Genomic DNA, 22,812 nt, shown 5'->3' on the forward strand with positions numbered 1-22,812 from the left:
CCATCTTGGCCTCATAAATGGATTCTTGTAATTACCTTTCAATCCTTAATTTCATCCTTCTCCATGCTGCTAGAGTGAAATACATTTTACACAAAACACTCCTGCCTACAACTATTTTATTATATGTCATTATGTTATTCCTCTCTAAATTGTCTATTCTCGTTAGCATTTCGTCAAACCTTTTTTCAAAGTTCTTAGTTTCTTTGCATTGGGTTAAAATAAGTTCTTTTAACTCACTGAAGTTTCTTATCATCCACCTTCTGAAGCCTACTTCTGTTAATGGAACATACTCGTTCTCCAGCAGGCCTTGTTCTGTTGCTGATGAGGAACTGTGATCCCCTGTGGAGGGAGAGGCGTTCTGATTTTGGGTATTCTCTGCCTTTTTAGGCTGGTTTCTTCCCTTCATTATAAATTTATCCATCTGTCGTCTTTGTAATTACCGACTTTCTAATTAGGTCTCTGAGTGGACATCCAACTTGTTGATTCCCAGCACTGAAATCTGAGCAACCCACTGCGCCGGCCAAAACAGCGGTGTTAAGATTGATGGTGCTTTTCTGCCCGGGAATCTCCGGTCTAGCTCCCTTCTTGAGTCTGTCCTTCAATCAGCTGAATAGGTGACTCTGCCTTCCCGGAGCTCCAAACGTCAGCCAAAAGGGGACCCAGTCCCGCTTACTCTGCACCAAGAACCGCCGCGCTGGCCACAAGAGTTGCACTGGCGACCTGTGAGGCTCCTCCACTGGGAATCTCCTGGTCCGTGAGCAACAAAAATTCATCTGAAAATGTGGCGTCATCTCGTTCTCTGTGTTTTCACTGGGAGCTACAATCCCGAGTTGCTAGTGATCAGCCATTCTGGATCTCTCTCCATGAATTCCTTAAAGGTACAGATTGTGTCCTACAGATCTCAACCTGCAGTGTCTGTCATAGTGTCTGAAACACAATACCTAATAAAGTTTACTGAACTCAAACCACAGGAAACTGAACTAAACCAACAAAGGAATCCGACTTTGCTATGGCTCTCAAACATAAAAATAAAAAATAAATATTAAAAAAAATAAATAAAAATAAAAAAACGCAGACTGGTATTTTTTATTTAACAACAACAAGGACAAAAAAGCTTTTCCTAAAGCAAGCTCGTCCAACCCGCAGCCTGCAGCCCACAGCCCGCATGTGGCCCAGGATGGTGTTGAATGTGGCCCAGGACGGTGTTGAATGTGGCCCAGGACAGTGTTGAATGTGGCCCAGTACAGCATTGAATGTGGCCCATAGAAATTCATAAACTTTCTTAAAACTGTGAAATTTGGGACAGCATGTTTTTTAAAAGCTCATCAGCTGTTGTTGGTGTTAGTGTATTGTATATGTGGCCGAAGACAATTCTTCCAATGTGGCCCAGGGAAGCCAAAAGATTGGACGTCTCTGACCTTAAGAGAAGGTTTTCAATGGAAGATTTACTACTCATCTAAGTATAGTTCGAAAGTACATAGAATGAAGTATTTCCTGGGTTTCTTATCAAGAAAAAGTATGTAAAGTGCATGCACACTGTGAGGAAATCTTTCATGCTGCTTACTGAATATCTTCTAATGCTATATTTCCTATAATTTAGCTGGCATAAAAAATGAGAGAAATTCTTATAGTGATATATAAATGTTACTTACAAGTTTTATTTGCAGGTATAGCCTTTTATGTCTATTAATTGTCTCAGGGAAAATAAATAGCATGAGAAAGCAAAGCACACATGACAAACACTGGAGTTAACAAGGGAGAATCAGTGAGCTCCCAAATTCAAGTCTTGTCACTTCCAAGCCCAGGAATAATTATAAATGACCAGGGAGAATACTGCAATCAGTTGCGGACTTAAAAGAAATTGTGAAGGCCGAGCATGGTGGCTCATGCCTGTAATCCCAGCACTTTGGGATGCCAAGGCAGGCAGATCACGAGGTCAAGAGATTTAGATCAAACTGGTCAACATGGTGAAACCCCATCTCTACTAAAAATACAAAAATTAGCCAGGGATGGTGGTGCACACCTGTACTCCTAGCTATTCGAGAGGCTGAGGCAGGATAATCACTTGAACCTGGGAGGCGGCGGTTGCAGTGAGCCGAGATTGCACCACTGCACTCCAGCCTGGCAACAGAGTGAGACTCCATCTCCAAAAATAAATAAATAAATAAATAATATGGTGTCAGATGAGTATTTTAAAATGGATTTATAATAAAAGTCACTTTCTTTCTAATAAATTGATAAATCTGCTCACGCCACTGCACTCCAGCCTGGCGACACAGCAAGACTCTGTCTCAAAAAAAAAGAAAGAAAAAAATTGTAGATTGAGCAGAGTGGCTCATGTCTGTAATCCAAGCACTCTGCAAGGCTGAGGCAGGAAGATCACTAAAGACCAGGAGTACAAGACCAGCCTGGCGATCACAGCAAAACCTTGTTTCTATATTAAATAAATAATTATGTGCATACATATAGATATGCATTTAATTTTAAAAAAATGTTAATCACCTCAATCACTGTGGAATAGAGTGGCTCCATTACCTCTCTTTTATTCTGGTGCCCTGATTCTATCAAGAGAATTTCAAACTTCCATAAAGACTGTTATGGCCTTTTGTAGCTACTTATTCTTTTTTGTTGTTGTGCTGTTTTGATTTGTTTTCACCTCAAACTTTAATTATACTTTATATGCCTACTCATTCTGATGTCACATTTTCAAGTAGAAATTCCCCACACCTTTTTACCACTGAAGTCTTATTGAAACAAGCCATCATAATCTTGATCTCACACAGTAATTTCTTTTTAAAAAGTTAATATAAAACCTTACATTACATTATCCTTCATTTCCACCAATTAAAGATCTTTCTTTTCCAAACTGCATTCCTTCATCTATTGTATACATTCTACTTTGGCTATTTCCAAAATTGAAGTGTTGCCTACAATATTTGCAATATGATAACAAGGAGATGAACATGACCAGATATTAACCTTCAGCATTTACCCAAAAACTGTGCTTTGATAAAAGACTTTATGAAACAAAGTGTTTTAAAAATCAAAGGGGGTGGTCTCAAGAATATGAGAAATATTTGGAATGTGTCTGTGTGCTGTATTTGTTTAATAAATAGTATGTCAGCCTGAGCAACATGAGCAGATGAAACCCCATCTCTATTTAAAAATATTAAAAAAACTAGCTGGGCATGGTGGTGCACTTGAAAGGCAGAGCTGGGAGGATTGCCTGAGTTGGAGAAACTAAGGCTGCAGTGGGCCAAGACCGTGCCACAGCACATAGTATGAATGAAGGGAGTAAAACCCTGTCACAAAAAAAGAAAAAAAAAAAGGTACGATGCTCTTTTTAAAACAGCAAACCCCAATGAATCTAGCAGATTTATCAATTTATTAGAAAGAAAGTGACTTTTATTATAAATCCATTTTAAAATACTCATCTGACTTCATTTATTTATTTATTTATTTATTTTTGGAGACGGAGTATCACTCTGTCACCAGGCTGGAGTGCAGTGGTGCGATCTCAGCTCACTGCAACTGCCACCTCCTGGGTTCAAGCGATTCTCCTGCCTCAGCCTCCCAAGTAGCTGGGACTACAGATGCATGCCACCACATCAAGCTGATTTTTGTATTTTTAGTAGAGACCGGGTTTCACCGTGTTGGCCAGGATGGTCTCAATCTCTTTACCTTGTGATCTGCCCACCTCAGCCTCCCAAAGTGCTGAGATTACAGGCGTGAACCACCATGCCTGGCTGACTCTGTATTCTTAAGCTATTAAGTATCTCTAAATAAACTACATAAATGGAAGATGTTAGTGGAAAACATTGATGTGGAGAAGTCTTTTATTTCTCTTTGTGTAATTGTAAACAATTCCTGCTTACTGAATTGCAAGTTTAAAAGAAAAATCAAACACTCCACAGATTCCACCTGCAGGAAAGAAAATGCACTATTGTGTAATACTGTGGTTTTCTTGGATATCTTTAGTGTAAATAGCAGCTTGGTCATTCTTACCTCACTGTTATTTACCATCCACTAATCTTAAAAATGTGAAAAAGGAGAAAAGTTTGAGCATCAATGTGCAACAAGAAAAAGAAAAATTGCTGTTCCAATCATTATTACACAACTTAGTTTCTCTCCAGAGCTCAAAGATTTCAAAATAGCAATACAAAAGCATGTTATAGTCACCCACAAATACTGAAAACACTATTCATTTAAATTAATATTAAAATCTAGCAGATATGGTTATACAAAATAGTCCTGAAAGTAAAAGTGAGTCAGTCAGCACCATAGGAAAGATATTTAAACAAATTAAGTAAAAAGTGAATGAGCAAAGCTCTCTGCATATCACTGATATTGAATAGCCATATGGGAATATATTAAAAGACGCAAAACACACACACAACAAGGATTTGTTTTGATTGTGATCACAACAGAGAAAGATGGGATTGGGGGAAGAAGCAGAAAACAGAGAACAAGAAAAAGTAAAAGAGAAATATAAAAAAGGAATGGAAATAGTCTGATGCACCACCGATACGTCTACAGTAATTAGAACTATTGGAACAACCTGAAAAACCAAATCAAAGCAGTACAGCAACCAAAACATCACCAAGCCCACTCTGTGGTCTGGGAACCCAAAGCGCACCAGGCTCTTTTAGGAGAACTGTGATGTCAAACAATTTCCTTGATAATACTAAGACATCACTGCCTTTTTCATTATGCTGACATTTGCATTCATGATGCAAAAGGAGTGTCGACATCTTAGGACAAATCCAGGCAATGACACCAATTGTCTTAGTAGTCACTTTATTCCTAATTGTCACACACACAAAATCAGTCAGCTTCACTTAAACATCCTCAATGAATCTATAAAAATTATCAATTTAATAATCTAAAAACCTAACTACATGTTTTTAAAATTCCATAATATCAAATGGGAGACACAAAAAAGGATTTAACTAACAATTATCAAAGAATGATGGCTGTCTAAAGGAAAACACAAGTGTGACTGAGTTTTCAACTCCAGTAGACACCTTTTTAAACAGAATACCATAGGTGAATTTAAAATGCTAGTCACAGGCCAGGCACAGTTGTTCATGCCTGTAGTTCTAGAACTTTGGGAGGCAAAGATGGAAGGACTGCTTGAGCCCAGGGGTATGAGACAGGCCTGGACAACATGGTGAAACCCTATTGCTACAAAAAAATACAAAAATTAGCCAGGCATGGTGGCACATGCCTGTAGTCCCAACTATTCGGGACTGAAGGTGGGAAGATGGCCTGAGGATGGGAGGTAGAGGCTGCACTGAGCCGTGATAAGGCCACTTTACTCCAGCCTGGGTGACAGAGTGAGGCCCTGCCTCCAAATAAAACAAAACAAAATAAAATGCTAGTCACAGAATCTTAGCACACATCCCACATGGAGATAACAGGGCTCTGCCATTAATCTGCTTACCTCCAAAAGTAGAAGGGTCTCCTGTTCAGTCCATTCTCTTCCAGCACTGGCACCCTTACTCTAAGGAAACAAAATCAGAAATTATTTGCTCATTTTTAAATGCTGAATATAGAACTCAGCAGAATTCCTTTCCAAGCTCAGGAGACTGTTTTTTTGCAAATCATCAATAGGAGTCTCTGACTTACAGAAACTAAACACTTAAGAAGCCTAAATTTCTAAAAGAAATCCTGGCTTATTTCAAAGACTGACTGGGCATGGTAGGCCATGCCTGTAATCTCAGCACTTTGAAAGATCCAGACGTGGATCACTTGAGGTCCCCAGCCTGGCCAACATGAAGAAATCCCGTTTCTACGAAAAATATAAAAATTAGCCAGGTGTGGTGGCTCATGCCTGTAGTCCCAGCTACTTGGGAAGCTGAGGCAGGAGAATCGTTTGAACCCAGGAGGCAGAGGTTGCAGTGAGCCAAGATGGCACCATTGCACTCCAGCCTGGGCAAGAGAGCGAGACTTCGTCTCAAAAAAACACAAAACACAAAAAAGACTTCCTGCTGTCAAGCAAGGACCCATAACTATGTGGATATGTTATTTCTATTATTTTGAGACTTAACAGTATCTTTTGCAAGCTAAAAAGGCGTATTATTTTATTGCATACCATAAACCAGCTGTAATATCACAAACATAATACAAATCTTGGTAGAGAGTATTCGAACAGAGTACCTGAACATAGCATTTCTCCCAAAATTCAAGAATCCGAGGTACTAAAGACATAAAACATTGACAGGTTCTTGATTCCAACTGCAATACGTCCGTATTATCTGATTATAAAACATCTCTCAATTATAAAACAATCTCCAAGTGATTCTCTAAACTCAAAATCACCTTTTCCCGTGAGTCCCTTATAGTTTATGATTCATGTCACCATGTGAGTGTAAGAGAAGTCAGACTGGCTTGTGTAAAAAGTACAATTTATCGATTAATTCACACTTCTTGATCTGCCGACCGTGCTGCATTCACTCATCTTCAGGGGAGCTGATTGGTAGTATAGCTGATATTATCATGCAGCTAGAAACATTACTAATTGAAAATATACGTTCTAACATATTTCCCTTTCTCAAAACTCTATTTTGAGAGATTACAATTTAATAAATGAAGATTTCTACAATCCATAATTTTTCTATATATTATTGATAAAGTTTCTCTATTTAGATAATTAAAACTCTCAGTGCATTAGTGCTACATGAAAAAATCAGATTCTGTATGAAAGAAAAAAGAAAAAATTAAAACAAAACAACAACAAAATTAAACCCTGATTTGATACATCTCTGGGGCATTCAATTAATAGCATTCTGAAATATCTGTTTACTTGCAAAAACAAAAAACAAATAATGCATCAAAAATAAGTAGTCTTTTAACTAGAGAATAAAAACAGTTGACCTACGCACTGCAGAATTAAGAACTAAACTCCTACAGTATGGCTTTGTGAGAAAGAAAAGATGCCTGCATGTGTAACTCAGAATGTTTTTTTTTTTTCTTTTTGAGACGGAGTTTCGCTCTTGTTACCCAGGCTGGAGTGTAATGGCACGATCTCGGCTCACTGCAACCTCCGCCTCCTGGGTTCAAGCAATTCTCCTGCCTCAGCCCCTCCCGAGTAGCTGAGACTACAGGCGTGCGCCATCATGCCCAGCTAATTTTTTTTGTATTTTTTAGTAGAGATGGGGTTTCACCTTGTTGACCAGGATGGTCTGGATCTCTTGACCTCCTGATCCACCCGCCCTGCCCTCCCAAAGTGCTGGGATTATAGGCGTGCGCCACCACACTCGACCCACTCAGAATGTATTGCTCATTCCTCAAGGATTACTTTAAGATAACCAAAGATTCTTTTAAAAAACCAAAATCAGAGGTGATCACCAATCAGATTTGGAGTCCCAAGAACAAAATTCATTAACATTTAATTTAAATTCTGAAGAAACCAAACCTGAGCAAATATAAAGAAGATCGCTACAACCAGACACTGACGTTAATTTATAGAGTAGGTCCTCGACAACCATTTCTCCATTCCTCAGCCACAATGAGTAGAAAGAATATTATCTGCCCCATAGACTTAAGTCAGTCTTTCTTCTTCTTCTTCTTCTTTTTTTTTTTTGACATAGATTCGCTCTTGCTGCATAGGCTAGAGTGCAGTGGCATCATCTCGGCTCACTGCAACCTCTGTATCCTGGGTTCAAGCAATTCTCAAGCTTCAGCCTCCTGAGTAGCTGGAATTACAGGCGCCTGCCACCACACCTGGCTAGTTTTTGTATTTTTTTTTTTTTTTAGCAGAGATGGGGTTTCAGCATGGTGGCCAGGATGGTCTTGAACTCCTGACCTCAGGTGATCCGCCCATCTTGGCCTCCCAAAATGCTAGGATTACAGGCATGGGCCACCATGCCCAGCCTTTTTCCTCTCCTGATAACAACTGGCTTTACAAAGAGCATGCATAAGCCTTATCAGAACCCACAAAATGATTGCTAAAGTTTCCATATGATTTCTATTGTATTAGGCTGGGCATGGTGGCTCATGCCTGTAATCTTAGCACTCTGGAAGGTCGAGGCAGATTGATCACTGGAGCTCAGGAGTTCAAGATCAACCAGGGCAACACAGTGAGATGTACTCTCTTAAAAAAAAAAAAAAAAAACTGAAAGAAACACTTGAATGATAAGCATAGAAACAAAAGAAACAACCAAAACAAAACAAAAAGGCCCAGCGCAATGGCTCACGCCCGTAATCCAAACACTTTGGGAGGTCAAGGGGGGTGGATAACCTGAGATCAGGAGTTTGAGACCAGCCTAGTCAACTCGGAGAAACCCTATCTCTACTAAAAATACAAAAATGAGCCAGGCGTGGTGGTGCACCACTATAATCCCAGCTATTTAGAAGGCTGAGACAGGAAAATCTCTTCAACCGTGGAGGTGGAGGTTGCAGTAAGCCAAATTGTCCCCCTTCACTCCAGCCTGGATGAAAGAACGAAAGTTGTCTCAAAAAAAAAAAATTCTTTTGTATTTCTGGAGGCCTGATACATATACAAAATACACAAACTAGGATACAACTTGATACAATTTTGCTTATACAACAATGTAACAATACTTAAATAAAAACCCAAAGGCTCTTTCCTTTGATAGCCATCCACAAAAGTATATACTAGTCTGACTTGCATAAGTTAGTTTTTCTCGGATCTGAATTTCATATTAACAAAAACACCCTTTTGTGGCTGCTATATAATTCCTTGGCTTGTAGTCACCTCAATCCAATCTCTGACCCCAAAGTCACATTCCCTTGTCCTTTTCTGTCAAATTACTCTCTTCCCCTCTCTTACAAGGACAGTAGTTATGACATTCAAGGCATGCAGGGATAATACAGGATCATCCCCTCATCTTTAAGATTTTTAGCTTAGGCTGGGCGTGGTGGCTCATGCATGTTAATCACAGCACTTTGGGAGGTTGAAGCAGACAGATCACTTGAGAAAAGGAGTTTGAGACTAGCCTGGCCAAACTGGCAAATCTCCATTTCTACTAAAAATACAAAAATTAGCCAGGCATGGTGGTGTGTGCCTGTTGTCTCAGCTACTCGGGAGGTTGAGGCATGAGAATTTCTTGAATCCAGATGACAGAGGTTGCAGTGAGCCAAGATCTCGCCACTGCGCTCCGGCCTGGGTGACAGAGCAAGACTCTGTCTCTAAAACAAAAACAAAAACTAAAATAAAATATTTTTAGCATCATAACACATCAGCCATTAACTTTTCACTAAATAAGTTAATACTTACAGGTTCCAGGGATGAGGCTCTAACTTCCTTAGAGGACCTTTATCAGCATATTTCATAGTTTATTGCTTTTTAGAAATTTGTCCATCTCATCAAAGTCAAATATATCACTATCAAGTTGTTCATCAAATCTTTTTTTTTTTTTTTTAAACAGGGCCTCATTTTGTTACCCAAGCTGAAGTACTGCAGCCTCGACCTCCCAGGTTAAAGTGATCCTCCTGCCTAAGTCCCCACAAGTAGCTGGGATTACAGGCATGCACCACCATGCCTGGCTAACTTTTGGATATTCTTGTAGAGACAGGGTTTTGCCATGTTACCCAGGTTGGCCTTGAACTCCTGAGCTCAAGTGATCCACCCAACTCAGCCTCACAAAGTGCTGGGATTACAGGTGTGAGTCATCACACCTGGATGTCAAATCTTTCTTGTCTTTTTTTTTTTTGAGACGGAATTTCGCTCGTTTCCCAGGCTGGAGTGCAATGGCGCGATCTCGGCTCACCGCAACCTCCACCTCCTGGGTTCAGGCAATTCTCCTGCCTCAGCCTCCCGAGTAGCTGGGATTACAGGCACGCGCCACCATGCCCAGCTAATTTTTTGTATTTTAGTAGAGACAGGGTTTCACCATATTAGAGTCAGCAGTGCTATACTCTTTTAAGACTGATCAGTAGTTTCTGTCTTTTCTTAGTGATCACTCTGGCTGAAGATTATTATTGATAAATAATCAATAAACTTGAAAATTTATCAATTTTGGATCTTTTCAAAGATCCATCTCCAAATTTAATTAATTTTCTCTATTTCTGTTTGTTTTGGATTTTTTTTTTTTTTTGACTTGCAGTTTCACTCTTGGTGCCCAGGCTGGAGTGTAATGGTGCCATCTTGGCTCACCACAACCTCTGCCTCCCAAGCAGTCTCCTGAATACCTGGAATTACAGGCATGCACCACCACACCCGGCTAATTTTGTATTTTATTTTATTTTATTTTATTTTTTTGGAGATGGAGTTTCGCTCTTGTTACCCAGGCTGGAGTGCAATGGCACGATCTCGGTTCACCACAACCTCCACCTCCTGGGTTCAGGCAATTCTCCGGCCTCAGCCTCCTGAGTAGCTGGGCTTACAGGCACACACCACCATGTCCAGCTTATTTTTTGTATTTTTTAGTAGAGACAGAGTTTCTCCATGTTGGTCAGGCTGGTCTCAAACTCCTGACCTAAGGTTCAGCCAACCTTAGCCTCCCAAAGTGCTGGGATTATAGGCATGGGCCACCACACCTGGCCTGTTTTGGATTTTCTAGTTTAATTTTATTTTGTTGTGGTCAGCCAACTTCATTTATTTCACATCTTTGAAATCATAAAACCTAACTGTATGATTTCAATCCTTTAAAATTATTGAGGCTCATTTTATGGCTCAGAATTGGGTCTTAGGCACAAAAAACAGAAATACTAAATAAGACCTAGTATTTGCTAGCACAAGGTGACTACAGTAAACAAAAAATTTAATTTTTCATTTAAAAATAACTAAAAGCATTTAACTGAATTGTTAAAACACAAAGGATAGGCCAGGTGTGGTGGTTTATGCCTGTAATCCTAGAACTTTGGAAGGCCGAGGCTAGCAGATTGCCTGAGCTCAGGAGTTCCAGACTACCTGGGGCAACATGGTGAAACCCGCCTCTACTAAAAATACAAAAATTATCCAGGTGTTGTGGCAGGCACCATCCCAGCTACTCAGGAGGCTGAGGCAGGAGAACCGCTTGAATGTGGGAGGCAGAGGTTGCAGTGAGTCAAGATCGCACAACTGCATTCCAGCCTGGGTGACAGACTGAGACACCGTCTTCAAAACAATGAAATTAAATTAAAATAAAAAATTAAAAAAACACACACAAAAAAATGCTTGAGGTGAAGAATATCCTATTTACCCTGATGTGATTATTATGCACTGCATGCCTGTATCAAAATATCTCATGCAACTCATAAACATACATATCTACTATGTACCCATAAAATTTTTTTTTTAATTTTTTTTAAAGGATATTTTTTAAAAAATTGGGCTTACTCTGGTGAATGTCTCCTGGGAACTTGTAAAGAACGTGGTTTTCATTTTGCTACTTTGCACAGTATTCTATATATACCAAATAAATATGTCATCTTGGTTAATAGAATTGTTTTAAGTCTTTAATGACCTCAACGATTTTCTAACCACTTGCTGGATCAATTATTGAGAAAGGATTACTGAAATCTCCAACTAATGTGTGTTTGTCCATTTCTCCTTTCAGTGCTACTATTTTTTGCTTTACGTATTTTGATGCTATTTAATTAGATGCACACATAAGATTATGCCCTTGATTAATTAACTTTTTTTTTTTTGAGACGGAGTTTTGCTCTTGTTACCCAGGCTGGAGTGCAATGGCGCAATCTCGGCTGACCGCAACCTCCGCCTCCTGGGTTCAGGCAATTCTCCTGCTTCAGCCTCCTGAGTAGCTGGGATTACAGGCACGCGCCACCGTGCCCAGCTAATTTTTTTTGTATTAGTAGAGACGGGGTTTCACCATGTTGACCAGGATGGTCTTGATCTCTTGACCTCATGATCCACCCGCCTCGGCCTCCCAAAGTGCTGGGATTACAGGCTTGAGCCACCGCGCCCGGCCTAATTAACTCTTTTATCATTATGAAGTTCTGTTTATATCTGGTAAAGTAACTTACTCTGGTGTCTACATTATACCAAAATTAATGTAATAATTTTGGCACCCTTGGGATTATTCTTTGCAAAATATGACTTCTGTTCTTCTAATAGTAGCATGTGTCTATTATCTTCAAAGTGGGTGTATATGTGTTGACAACATACACTTGTCCTTGAATATTTTATGCAATTTGAAAATCTCTCCTGCTTAACTGCAGTATTTTTTTTATTTCTTTTGTTGAAATAAAAGAATTTCACCTCATTATCTGGAGTATTAAAAGCATTTCTATTTAATGTTGCTATTAATACTAGAGTAACATGTAAACTACTATCTTGCTACTTGTTTCCTACTCCTCCCATTAGCTCCCCATTTTCTTGTTTCCTATCTTTTTATAGTGACTTCTAAAAATTATTATTTTCTATCCATTATTTCCTTCTTAGTTATATCTCAACTACTTGCACTAAGATTTATTTATACATATAAAAATAAATAAATATATATACAAAAACAACCATATATATATATTTTTTGGCTTTTTCTTGAGATGGAGTTTCACTCTTGTTGCCCAGGCTGGAGTGCAATGGAACAATCTGGGCTCACTGCAACCTCTGCCACCCAGGTTCAAGCTATTCTCCTGCCTCAGGCTCCCAAGTAGCTGGGATTACAGGCATGCATCACCACGCCTGGCTAATTTTGTATTTTTAGTAGAGACGGGGTTTCTCCAAGTTGGTCAGGATGGTCTCGAACTCCCAACCTCAGGTGATCTGCTCGCCTTGGCCTCTGAAAATGCTGGAATTACAGGCATGAGCCACCGCGCCCAGGGGTGGACTATAATGTGGATTTTTTGTTTGTTTTTTAAGATGGAGTCCAGTTCTTGTTGCCCAGCCTGGAGTGAAGTGGTACGATCTCAGCTCACTGAAACTTCTGCCTCCCAGGTTCGAATGGTCCTCCTGCCTAAGCCTCCTGAGTAGCTGGGATTACAGCTACCCACAGCCATGCCCAGCTAATAGAGCTTTTAGTAGAGACAGGGTTTCGCCACATTGGCTAGGCTGGTCTCAAACTCCTGACCTCAGGTGACCCTCCCACCTCAGTCTCCTAAAGTGCTGGGATTATAGGTGTGAGCCACCACGCCCAGCCAGAAGATGTCTTTTATACTGACTCACATGCTGCCCTTTTTCTAGTATTCTTCCATTAGATCCAGTCAGGTTCCAAAATGTTGTTTCAAATTATAGTTTACCCCAATTCGGAACTTTTGTCACATTTCTAAATAATGTAAACTTTGCAACAGTTTAATTCAATTTAATCTCCTTCTGCCTTTCTGCCATTCTTATACTTTCTACATGTTATAAATCCCTCCAAATATTATTGTTTAAACAATCTGTATTTCTTTATATTTAACCACATAATTACTTTTCTCTGCTCCTTATTACTTAATGGAGACATGTGCTTTCATCTGGGATCATTATTCTTCATGCTGAAGATATTCCTTTACTTTTCTTACACTGTGTGCTAGTGATAACTTCTCTACATTGGAAGATCTACAAACCTCTATCTTTCACCTTCAATTTTGAAAAGTAAATATCTACTGGATAGAGAATTCCAGAGAGACAGTTTTTCTTTTACAATTTCAAAATGTTACTGTATTTGTCTTTGGCTTTTATCATTTTTGTTGAAAAGTCAGCCATCAGTTTTGTTATTGTTCATCTCTACCTTCACCCCCACCCTCCATGTCTGCTTTTATGGTGTTAGTTTATAAGAGATTAAGCATAATGTACCCAAGTGTGGTTTTCTCTTTGTATAAATTTGGATCTGTTCTTTTTGTGTGTGTGTTCTTCATTAAAGGCTATTTTGCCCAGACTGCTCTTGAAGTCCTGGCCTCAGGCAATCCTACCACCCTGGCATCCCAAAGTGTTGAGCCCAGGCTTGCTGTTTCTTGCTTTATGAGTTGGTATCTTTTTATTTGTTCTGAAGTCTTTTTAGCCATTATGTATTCAAGTATCAGTCCTCCTCCATTCATTCTCTTATGAGTCTCTAATAATAAACATTAATTCTTTGGACTCCATCATTCTTTTTTCTTTTTCTTCTTATAATAATGGAGATAAGGTCTTGCTATGTTGTCCAGGCTAGTCTCAAACTCCTGGGATCAAGTGATCCTCTTGCTTTCATCTACCAGAGTGCTGCGATTACAGGCATGAGCCACCATGTCCAGCCTGAACTGTATCTCACATCTTTTGCACTCTCCTCTCTTTATCCCGGCCCCTCCTACTTCAATTCAATTTCTTTTGTTCTTGGTACCTAGGTTTCCATATATATATATATATATATATATATATATATATAAATTTGTCTCTGACTTCACTAACCTGTCTTTTGCTATACGCAGCCTACTATTAAACCCATCAAATAATTTCAAGTATACTTTTCAGTTCTAAAATATTCATGATTCTTTTTTTCTTTTTTTTTTGAGACAGAGTCTCGCTCTGTTACCAGGCTGGAGTGCAGTGGTGCAAACCTCTGACTCCCTAGTTCAAGCTATTCTCCTGCCTCAGCCTCCCAAGTAGCTGGGATTATAGGCATGTGCCACCACGCCCAACTCCTTTTTGTATTTTTATCAGAGACACGGCTTCACCATGTTGGCCAGGATGGTCTCTATCTCCTGAACTCATGATCCACCCACCTCGGCCTCTCAAAGTGCTTGGGATTACAGGCATGAGCCACCGCGCCCGACCTCATGATTCTTTTCACAGATTCCAATTCTCTGTTCAAATTTTCCATTCCCCCCTCAATTTTCTCTAATACTGGTTTTTTTTTTTTGAGACGGAGTTTTGCTCTTGTTACCCAGGCTGGAGTGCAATGGCGCAATCTCAGCTCACCGCAACCTCCTCCTCCTGGGTTCAGGCAATTCTCCTGCCTCAGCCTCCTGAGTAGCTGGGATTACAGGCACGCGCCACCATGCCCAGCTAATTTTCTGTATTTTTAGTAGAGATGGGGTTTCACCATGTTGACCAGGATGGTCTGGATCTCTTGACCTCGTGATCCACCCGCCTCGGCCTCCCAAAGTGCTGAGATTACAGGCGTGAGCCACCACGCCCGGCCTCTAATAGTGTTTTTTTAAATACCATCAGATTTGAGTAGAAAACTCATTAGATGTATCATAGAAGTACTAAGATGTGCTGGATTATACCCCGCATGAGTTTAGATTAAAAAAAAATCCTTACCTTTGCTAATGTTTTCTTGGAGTAAATGTCAGTACGAAGACCAAAGTTCTGCAAATCAATTGGTTTTTCCTTGCTTTTCTCAGGAAAATTTAGCATCTGTTGAGCAGCAGGGACCTGAGTCAAATAAATGATAAATGGCTGAGTTAACCTCTTTAAAGTCAAGAGGATAAATGTTTTTCAGAAATTGGGCCAGGCACGGGTGGCTCATGCCTGTAATCCTAGGACTTTGGGAGGCTGAGACAGGTGGGTCACAAGGTCAGCAGACCAGCATGGCCAACATGGTGAAACCTTATCTCTACTAAAAATATAAAATACAAAAATTAGCTAGGCATGGTGGTGGGCACCTGTAATCCCAGTACTGGGGAGGCTGAAGCAGGAAAATTGTCTGAACCTAGGAGGCGGAGGTTGTGGTGAGCCGAGATCGTGCCATTGCACTCCAGCCTGGGTAACAAGAGCGAAACTCTGTCTCAAAAAAAAAACAGCAGGGAAGGCCAGGCGTGGTGGCTCACGCCTATAATCCCAGCACTTTGGGAGGCCGAGGCGGGTAGATCACGAGGTCAAGAGATCGAGACCATCCTGGTCAACAGAGTGAAATGCCGTCTCTACTAAAAATACAAAAATTAGCTGGGCATGGTGGCGCACGCCTGTAGTCTCAGCTACTCTGGAGGCTGAGGCAGGAGAATTGCTTGAACCCAGGAGGCGGAGGTTGCGGTGAGCCAAGATCGCGCCATTGCACTCCAGCCTGGATAACAAGAGCGAAACTCTGTCTCAAAAAAACAGGGAAAAAAAAAAAAAAACAGTTGCTGGGGATGGACACAGTGGCTCATGCCTGTAATCTCAGCACTTTGGGAGCCCAAGGCAGGTAAATCACGAGGTCAGGAGTTCCAGACCAGCCAGACTAATGTGGTAAAACCCTGTTTCTACTAAAAATACAAAAATTAGCAGAGCATGCAATCCCAGCTACTCAGGAAGCTGAGGCAGGAGAATTGCTTGAACCTGGGAGACAGTGGTTACAGTGAGCCAAGATCACACCACTGCACTCCAGCTTGGGTGACAGAATGACACTCCATCTCAAAAAAAAAAAAAAAAAAACAACTGTTTAATATTGGTACTTAAACCACTCTTGGTGGATTTCCTACAAAAAATAAATACCCACACTTCTACACTATACTCCTAACAAAAATTCAACACATAAGACACATTTTGGTGTCCGTTTATGTCCCAAAAAGGATAACAAATTTTCATTACTATCTTCTATTTCACAATGGGACAAAATTCTTATACCTTAGTTTCCTGTAAATACAACTTAATGCTATATATAATTTCCTTGACATAATCTGTTTGATAATGTATATAGGGATATAAACTTTACAAATCTTAGGACAAGCTATAAAGATTTCTTTGCTTCACATTTTTAGAACATAGACTGAAGGAAGGGAAAAAAGATTTTGCGTCATCTGCTTACTTATGAATGTCTGTTTGATGACAGAAGGATAAAGGAAGTTATGTATATAAAAGTAAATTAATAATTTGATAGAGTAAGGCATTGGGTCTTGGGATTGGTGGGACAGCATTAACTTAAATACCATATATTCTTTCGGACTGTAATATTTACAGTACACCAAAACACACACACAACCAACCATAAAAGAAATAGCACTATTAATAGCATTATAATACAATAATAATTATTCCTAGATATGCTATAAATAGTCACGTGTTACTATCCAGTTCTGAAGAAAAAGTCAACATTAATTTACCTGAGGTGATCGAAGATGCAGAGGCACAAGCCCAGAGGGGGTATCAGCTAATACATTAAAATGAGGAGTAGGAGGCGGTCCCATTGCCATGGGTCTACTTTCCGGGTCAACTTGGTAATTAACAAGTCCCCACTGCTCTAAAAAGGCATGGACCCTAAAGAAAAAAGCTCGAAAAGTTAAAATCTAGAGAATCAACCTTAGGTGCTTTATCATCATCATCATCATCATCATCATGTTATTAAAAAACAGAAACAATAAAAGAAATAAATATTCTCAGCAGGCTATGAAACACCACAAATTACCTGACAGATTTTGTTTGTTATATGAGGAACAATTTCTTAAGTCACAAGTAATGTTGATAACACAACAACCCCTAAACCTACTACAAAGTCTAATCATTTCAACCACAGAAATGAGAGCACAAATACACATTTAGGTCCATGTTAATAAAAGAAGTCACACACAGACCAAATACACACACCAAAAAAATCCACATTTTGCTTTTTTGTCTTTAGGCAGATATAGGGCACAGAGCTTATCCACTCTCAACCTGAACCCACTCCATCCCTGGTTATTTTATGATTTCACTAAAAAATTAAAAATATGAACTGCAAAATCTAAAAACCTCAGTTAAATATTTATTTATTTATTTTGAGAGAGTCTCGATCTGTCACCCAGGCTGGATGACACTGCAATCTCTGCCTCCTGGGTTCTCCCGCCTCAGCCTCTTAAGTAGCTGAGATATAATCATGTGCCACCACACCCAGCTAATTTCTGTATTTTTAATAGAGACAGGGTTTCACCACGTTGGCCAGGCTTGAACTCCTGACCTCAGGTGATCCACACACCTCAGGTTCTCAAAGTGCTGGGATTACAGGCATGAGCCACCTCATCCAGCCTAAATTAAATATTTAAAATATTCAACTCCTAATCCTGAATACAGGGCTCACACCTGCAATCACAGTGCTTCGGGAGGCCAAGGTAGGAGAACCACTTAAGGCCAGGAGATTCAAAATAGCCTTGGCAACACTGTGAAACCCCATCATGATAACATTAAATTAAAATAATAAAATAAAAATAATTAAATTGAATGAAATAAAAAGAAACAAAATATAACCCCTAAATGAGATAAGTAAAATTAGCTGTTTTACCCAGTTGAAATATCCAGTTTAATCAAGCAAACATTAGACAGCAATGCATCAGTAAATTCCTACAGTGAAATGTCTCAGAAAAAGTCAAATGCTTTACCTCATTACAGCACATACATCTCCAGTCAAGTTCCTCCGACAAGCAGTGCTGGTTAAGTACTCTTGGGGGTTTAGGCGATACGTGTCAATCATAAAATTTCGATATGCCAAGTATCTAAAAAGCAATGGCAAAGCTCATAAGGTGGATATGTATTCTTTCAGAAACAATGTTACTCAGAAAGCCAAAAATCTTCAGATTTCATAAAAATAAATACAATTAACAAATTAAGACAACAGCCCAAAAAACAACAGTGATATTATATTGCGTAAAGTTACAAGTGAATTTAGAACCAGGAATATGCAATACGACTGTTTACTAATATATAACAACAAGTAATCTAATGACATTAATGTGAAGTAACATAAATTCAGACTTGGTCATGGTGGTGGTTAACTGCAGAATTTGAAACTAACACATCGTTACACAGGCTATCTCCCTCACTACCACATATCTATACTTTACTGTGTGGAGGACACTGCTATAAGCAATGTATGTCTAACAACTCAATTAGTCCTCATAATCTCTCCATATTAAAAGGAAGGGTCTGCTATCATCCCATTTATGGATGAGAAAACAAAAACTGAGTTGTTAGAGAATTTGTCCTAGACCACAGGGTTGGTAACTGGTTGAGCCAGAATTCAACTCAGCCACTGTGGTGGTGCTTCAATCTATGCTCTCAATCTCTGCTGCCTATCAGTTCTAAATTCCACACATGTCATATGAATTTGGCTCTGAAAACAGCTATATAACTTCTTGTGGAAGTTCTTTAAGGAAGATCACAGCTGTAAGTAGAACCCATGAGACCAAGTCCAGAAAAGAACATACAAAAATGGAGAGAGAAATTGAGATTCTGTTATAGCAGATTCTAAGGACTTGTCACAAAATGTAGTACTTAAAAACAAAGTGTTAAGGACTTTTGAGACCTAGCAACAGTTCTTGGCACATAAGTAAAACAAAACACAGGCAGAAAAGATCACCCTACTGCACACCAGACTGCATGATGGAGTGACACTCTCTCAAAAAAAAAAAAAAAGGCCAAGTGCCTCATGCCTGTAATCCCAGCACTTTGGGAGGCCAAGGCTGGCTGACCACACCATCAGGAGATGGAGACCGACCTGACCAACATAGTAAAAGCCCATCTGTACTAAAATATAAAAACTGAGCCGGGAGTAGTGGCGTGTGCCTGTAGTCCAAGCTACTTGAGAGGCTGAGGCGGGGGGAATTGCTTGTACTAGGGAGGCAGAGGTTGCAGTGAGCTGAGATCACACTACTGCACTCCAGTCTGGTGAAAAAGCAAGACTCAGTCTCAAAAACAGGAAAAAAGAAACAGATTAATACTGTGAACATAGTACATGGGAGTGTATTTGCAGTATTGACAGGTGTGCACTTTTATATAGGGACAAGGGTTCCAGAAATGTATACTGATGAATCACCAGGGAAAGACAAAAAGTACTTCCTACCAAACTTCTTCCTTCCAAAAAGAGTTTTGCTACATCCAATGCAAAAGCACAACAATGCTTTATGCAATTAAGCTCAATTCACATGCAGCTATATCATCATATCTGGCAATCTTTTAATTAGAAGTCATTCAACAGGAAGATAAGATAAAGATTCTATTTTTCTCCTGGATGAATAGAAACAATCCATAGCACACATGTACACACAAGTTGAAAGTGGTTAAGACAGGCTGGGGATGATAGCTCATGCCTGTAATCCCAGCACTTAGAGAGGCCAAGCCAAATGGATCTCTTAAGGTCAGGAGTTCAAGACCAGCCTGGCAAACATGGTGAAACCCTATCTCTACTAAAAATACAAAAAAAATACGAGTGTGGTGGTGCATGCCTGTAGTCCCAGCTACTTGGAAGGCTGAGGCAGGAGAATAGTTTGAACCCTGAGAGGCGAAGGCTGCAGTGAGCTGAGACTGCACCAATGCACTCCAGCTTAGGCAACAGAGCAAGACTCCATCTCAAATTAAAAAAAAAAAAGAAAGAAAGTCTTAATTCATTATAGTAAAAACTGGTTTACTGAATTCAAACTTTAACTCCAAGAGTTAATGTGCATATAGTTCAAGATTTAGAAAGAACAGCTTAGGAAACATAAAGAAACCCTCATCTCCACCCCCACAAAAAAAAAAAAAAAAAAAAAAACCAGCCAGGTGTGGTGACATATGTCTGTAGTTCCAGCTACTCAAGAGGCTGGGTGGGAGGATCGTTTGAGCCCAGGAGGCAGGCACTGCCATGAGCCAAGATCATACCACTGCATACCAGCCTGGGCAACAGAGCAAGAGCTTGTCTCAAAAAAAACACCAAAACCACCCAACGGAAACAAAACTAGATAAAATTTCCTTTATACCATGGAATGCTATGCAAATGACATATGAACACTGTTCTGAAAGGAGTATTTGCAAACATGAAAGAATCAGCAATAAGAAACTCAGGTGCATGCTTGAAGAGCGCCTACCACACACAGGCAAATAAACAAGTTTTCTAAAACATTGGCCTCACATTTCTGGAGTCTTGGATTTGTTTTTTCCATTGAAGAACTCAGGAAGAGCACGCCGTTCAATCACATGAATACTGAAAAGAAGAAAAAAAAAAGGTTTAGGAGTCTTATTTTTAAAATAATAAAATCATAAAATTTTCTAAGTAAAAGTGATGAATCCAAAACTTGAGTACTGCTTGCCAAAATTAATTGGCTTACACTAGTTTCTATGTATTAACAGCATACAAGAAAGTTTAAAGAAAGCTTTCTCTTTCTCACTCCCAATACTTCAGTTTTTCTATTTCCATAACCAAACTAGAAAACTGCTATCGACACACTGAAAACTATACATTTATTATTTTTTGGCATAATGTATTGACTAGATATGAAGCCACAAGATATAAAGACTTCTTTGAAAATTGGTGACAAAAAAAAAGGAGCTGGCATGGCATGGCAACAAAACTGATGAAACAAATGACCAGCGTAGAGACGATGAATTTACTTTCTCAGGCTGTTAAAATAAATGAGCTTTTGTCCAGCCCTCAGAAACACTGTGATAAATTAATATTTAAAAAATTTCAATTATTAATTGCTTTTAATATTACAGAAGTAAATTTTAACAACATATAAAAACACTAATAAGTTTATGAAATGTTATAGGTTATAGGCAGAGTAGAGAGCAGGTAAAATTATCAGGCCTAACACAGTATACAAATGAACCAACTATATATTTAGCACAAAGTTTCTCCTGCTAATACAAGTCTAGGTTTCTTTCTTGATGACATTTTAGTTTCTGAGTGGCTTTCAAGAGATGTAACATGTAAGTACTGGTTGCATGGCAAAGAGCAAATCAATGGTCTGGGAATATAACTCAAATTATTCACTCCTTGAGTATTTGGTAATGTTTAAATTGAATTGGATCTGCAGGGTCAAATACCTTTATAAGTACAATGAATTACCTGGAAACTTCTAGAGAGACAATTCCTAAGATGAATTAATGCTATATAAATATACATAATGACTTTTTAAATAATAATAAATGTAAAGAACTAATTACATAATTCTTATGTAACTCCCATTGTTTTCATTGTTACAGGTTAGGAAGAGCCCACATAAAAAAAAATTCTGCATTCATAACTAATACTTCCATTAGCTCTCTAATTGAATGTACTATGACATGCAAAGATGATCAGGCAAATGAAAATGTTTCTGTAAATGATAATCTTACATAGTTGTTACTGTAATGACTTCTATTTTCTAATTTTATTTAACTTTTAATTTTTAAAAAAACTTTTTTTTTTTTTGAGACAGAGTCTCGCTCTGTCGCCAGGCTGGAGTGCAGTGGTATGATCTCAGCTCACTGCAACCTCTGCCCTCCCGGGTTCAAGTAATTCTCCTGCCTCAGCCTCCCAAGTAGCTGGGACTTCAGGCACATGCCACCAAGCCTGGCTAATTTTTGCATTTTTAGTAGAGATGAGGTTTCACCATGTTGGTCAAGCTGGTCTCAATCTCTTGATCTCGTAATCTGCCCACCTAGGCCTCCCAAAGTGCTGGGATTACAGGCATGAGCCACTGCACTTGGCCCATTTTTTTTCTTTTTTAAGAGACAGGGTCTCACTCCTGTCACCCAGACTGGAGTGCAGTGACAAAATCATAGCTACCTCATTGTAACCTAGAACTCCTAAGCACAAGCAATCTTTCTGCCTCAGCCTCCAGGAGAGCTGGGACAGGCAGGTGCCATCATACCTGGTTAATTAAAAAAATTTTTTTGTAGAGACAAGGTATAACTACGTTACTCAGGCTGGTTTTGTACTCCTGGGCTCACGCAATCCACAAGCCTCAGCCTCCCAAAGTGCTGTGATTACAGACCAGAGCCACAGCACCAGCCCCTTTCTGCTAATTTTAGAGAAAAAGAATGCTAGTTTCTCATGTGTGTCCTCTTAGGTCATTTTACTAATAAGTGTTAAAGTTTCTCAATTTTAACAGAACATTTCACTATTTTGGAATAATTAAAAGTGCATAAAATATCTAAAGACATAATATGTTTTTTAAAAGTAATTTACTCTTTACTATTTAGTACGTCATATATTAATAATTGTTTATGAAATAAAAATTGGTACCAGTTGACAAAAGGTTACATTACAAATTCATAAACAAGCCAGGTGTGATGGCTCACACCTGTAATCCCAGCACTTT

The 22,812-nt window shown here is 39.2% G+C and overlaps 1 protein-coding gene across 2 annotated transcripts in view; it reads right to left on the minus strand.

Annotated features, from left to right (window-relative positions):
• The window catches only part of SMARCC1 (SWI/SNF related, matrix associated, actin dependent regulator of chromatin subfamily c member 1), a 202,799-nt gene that overhangs the window by 80,798 nt on the left and 99,189 nt on the right, over positions 1-22,812 (minus strand). For both annotated transcript variants that reach the window (XM_012473838.3, XM_064367033.1), the window contains 5 exons: positions 20,640-20,711; positions 18,136-18,249; positions 16,888-17,041; positions 15,128-15,241; positions 5,444-5,503 (listed from right to left, as the gene is read on the minus strand). In XM_012473838.3, the coding sequence (XP_012329261.1) occupies positions 5,444-5,503; positions 15,128-15,241; positions 16,888-17,041; positions 18,136-18,249; positions 20,640-20,711 (514 nt within the window). The remainder of the gene's footprint in view (positions 1-5,443; positions 5,504-15,127; positions 15,242-16,887; positions 17,042-18,135; positions 18,250-20,639; positions 20,712-22,812) is intronic.

Source organism: Aotus nancymaae, unplaced genomic scaffold, assembly GCF_030222135.1.
Source record: "Aotus nancymaae isolate 86718 unplaced genomic scaffold, 86718_ANA_hifiasm-v0.15.2.pri h1tg000067l, whole genome shotgun sequence".
NCBI classification, from domain to species: domain Eukaryota; kingdom Metazoa; phylum Chordata; class Mammalia; order Primates; family Aotidae; genus Aotus; species Aotus nancymaae.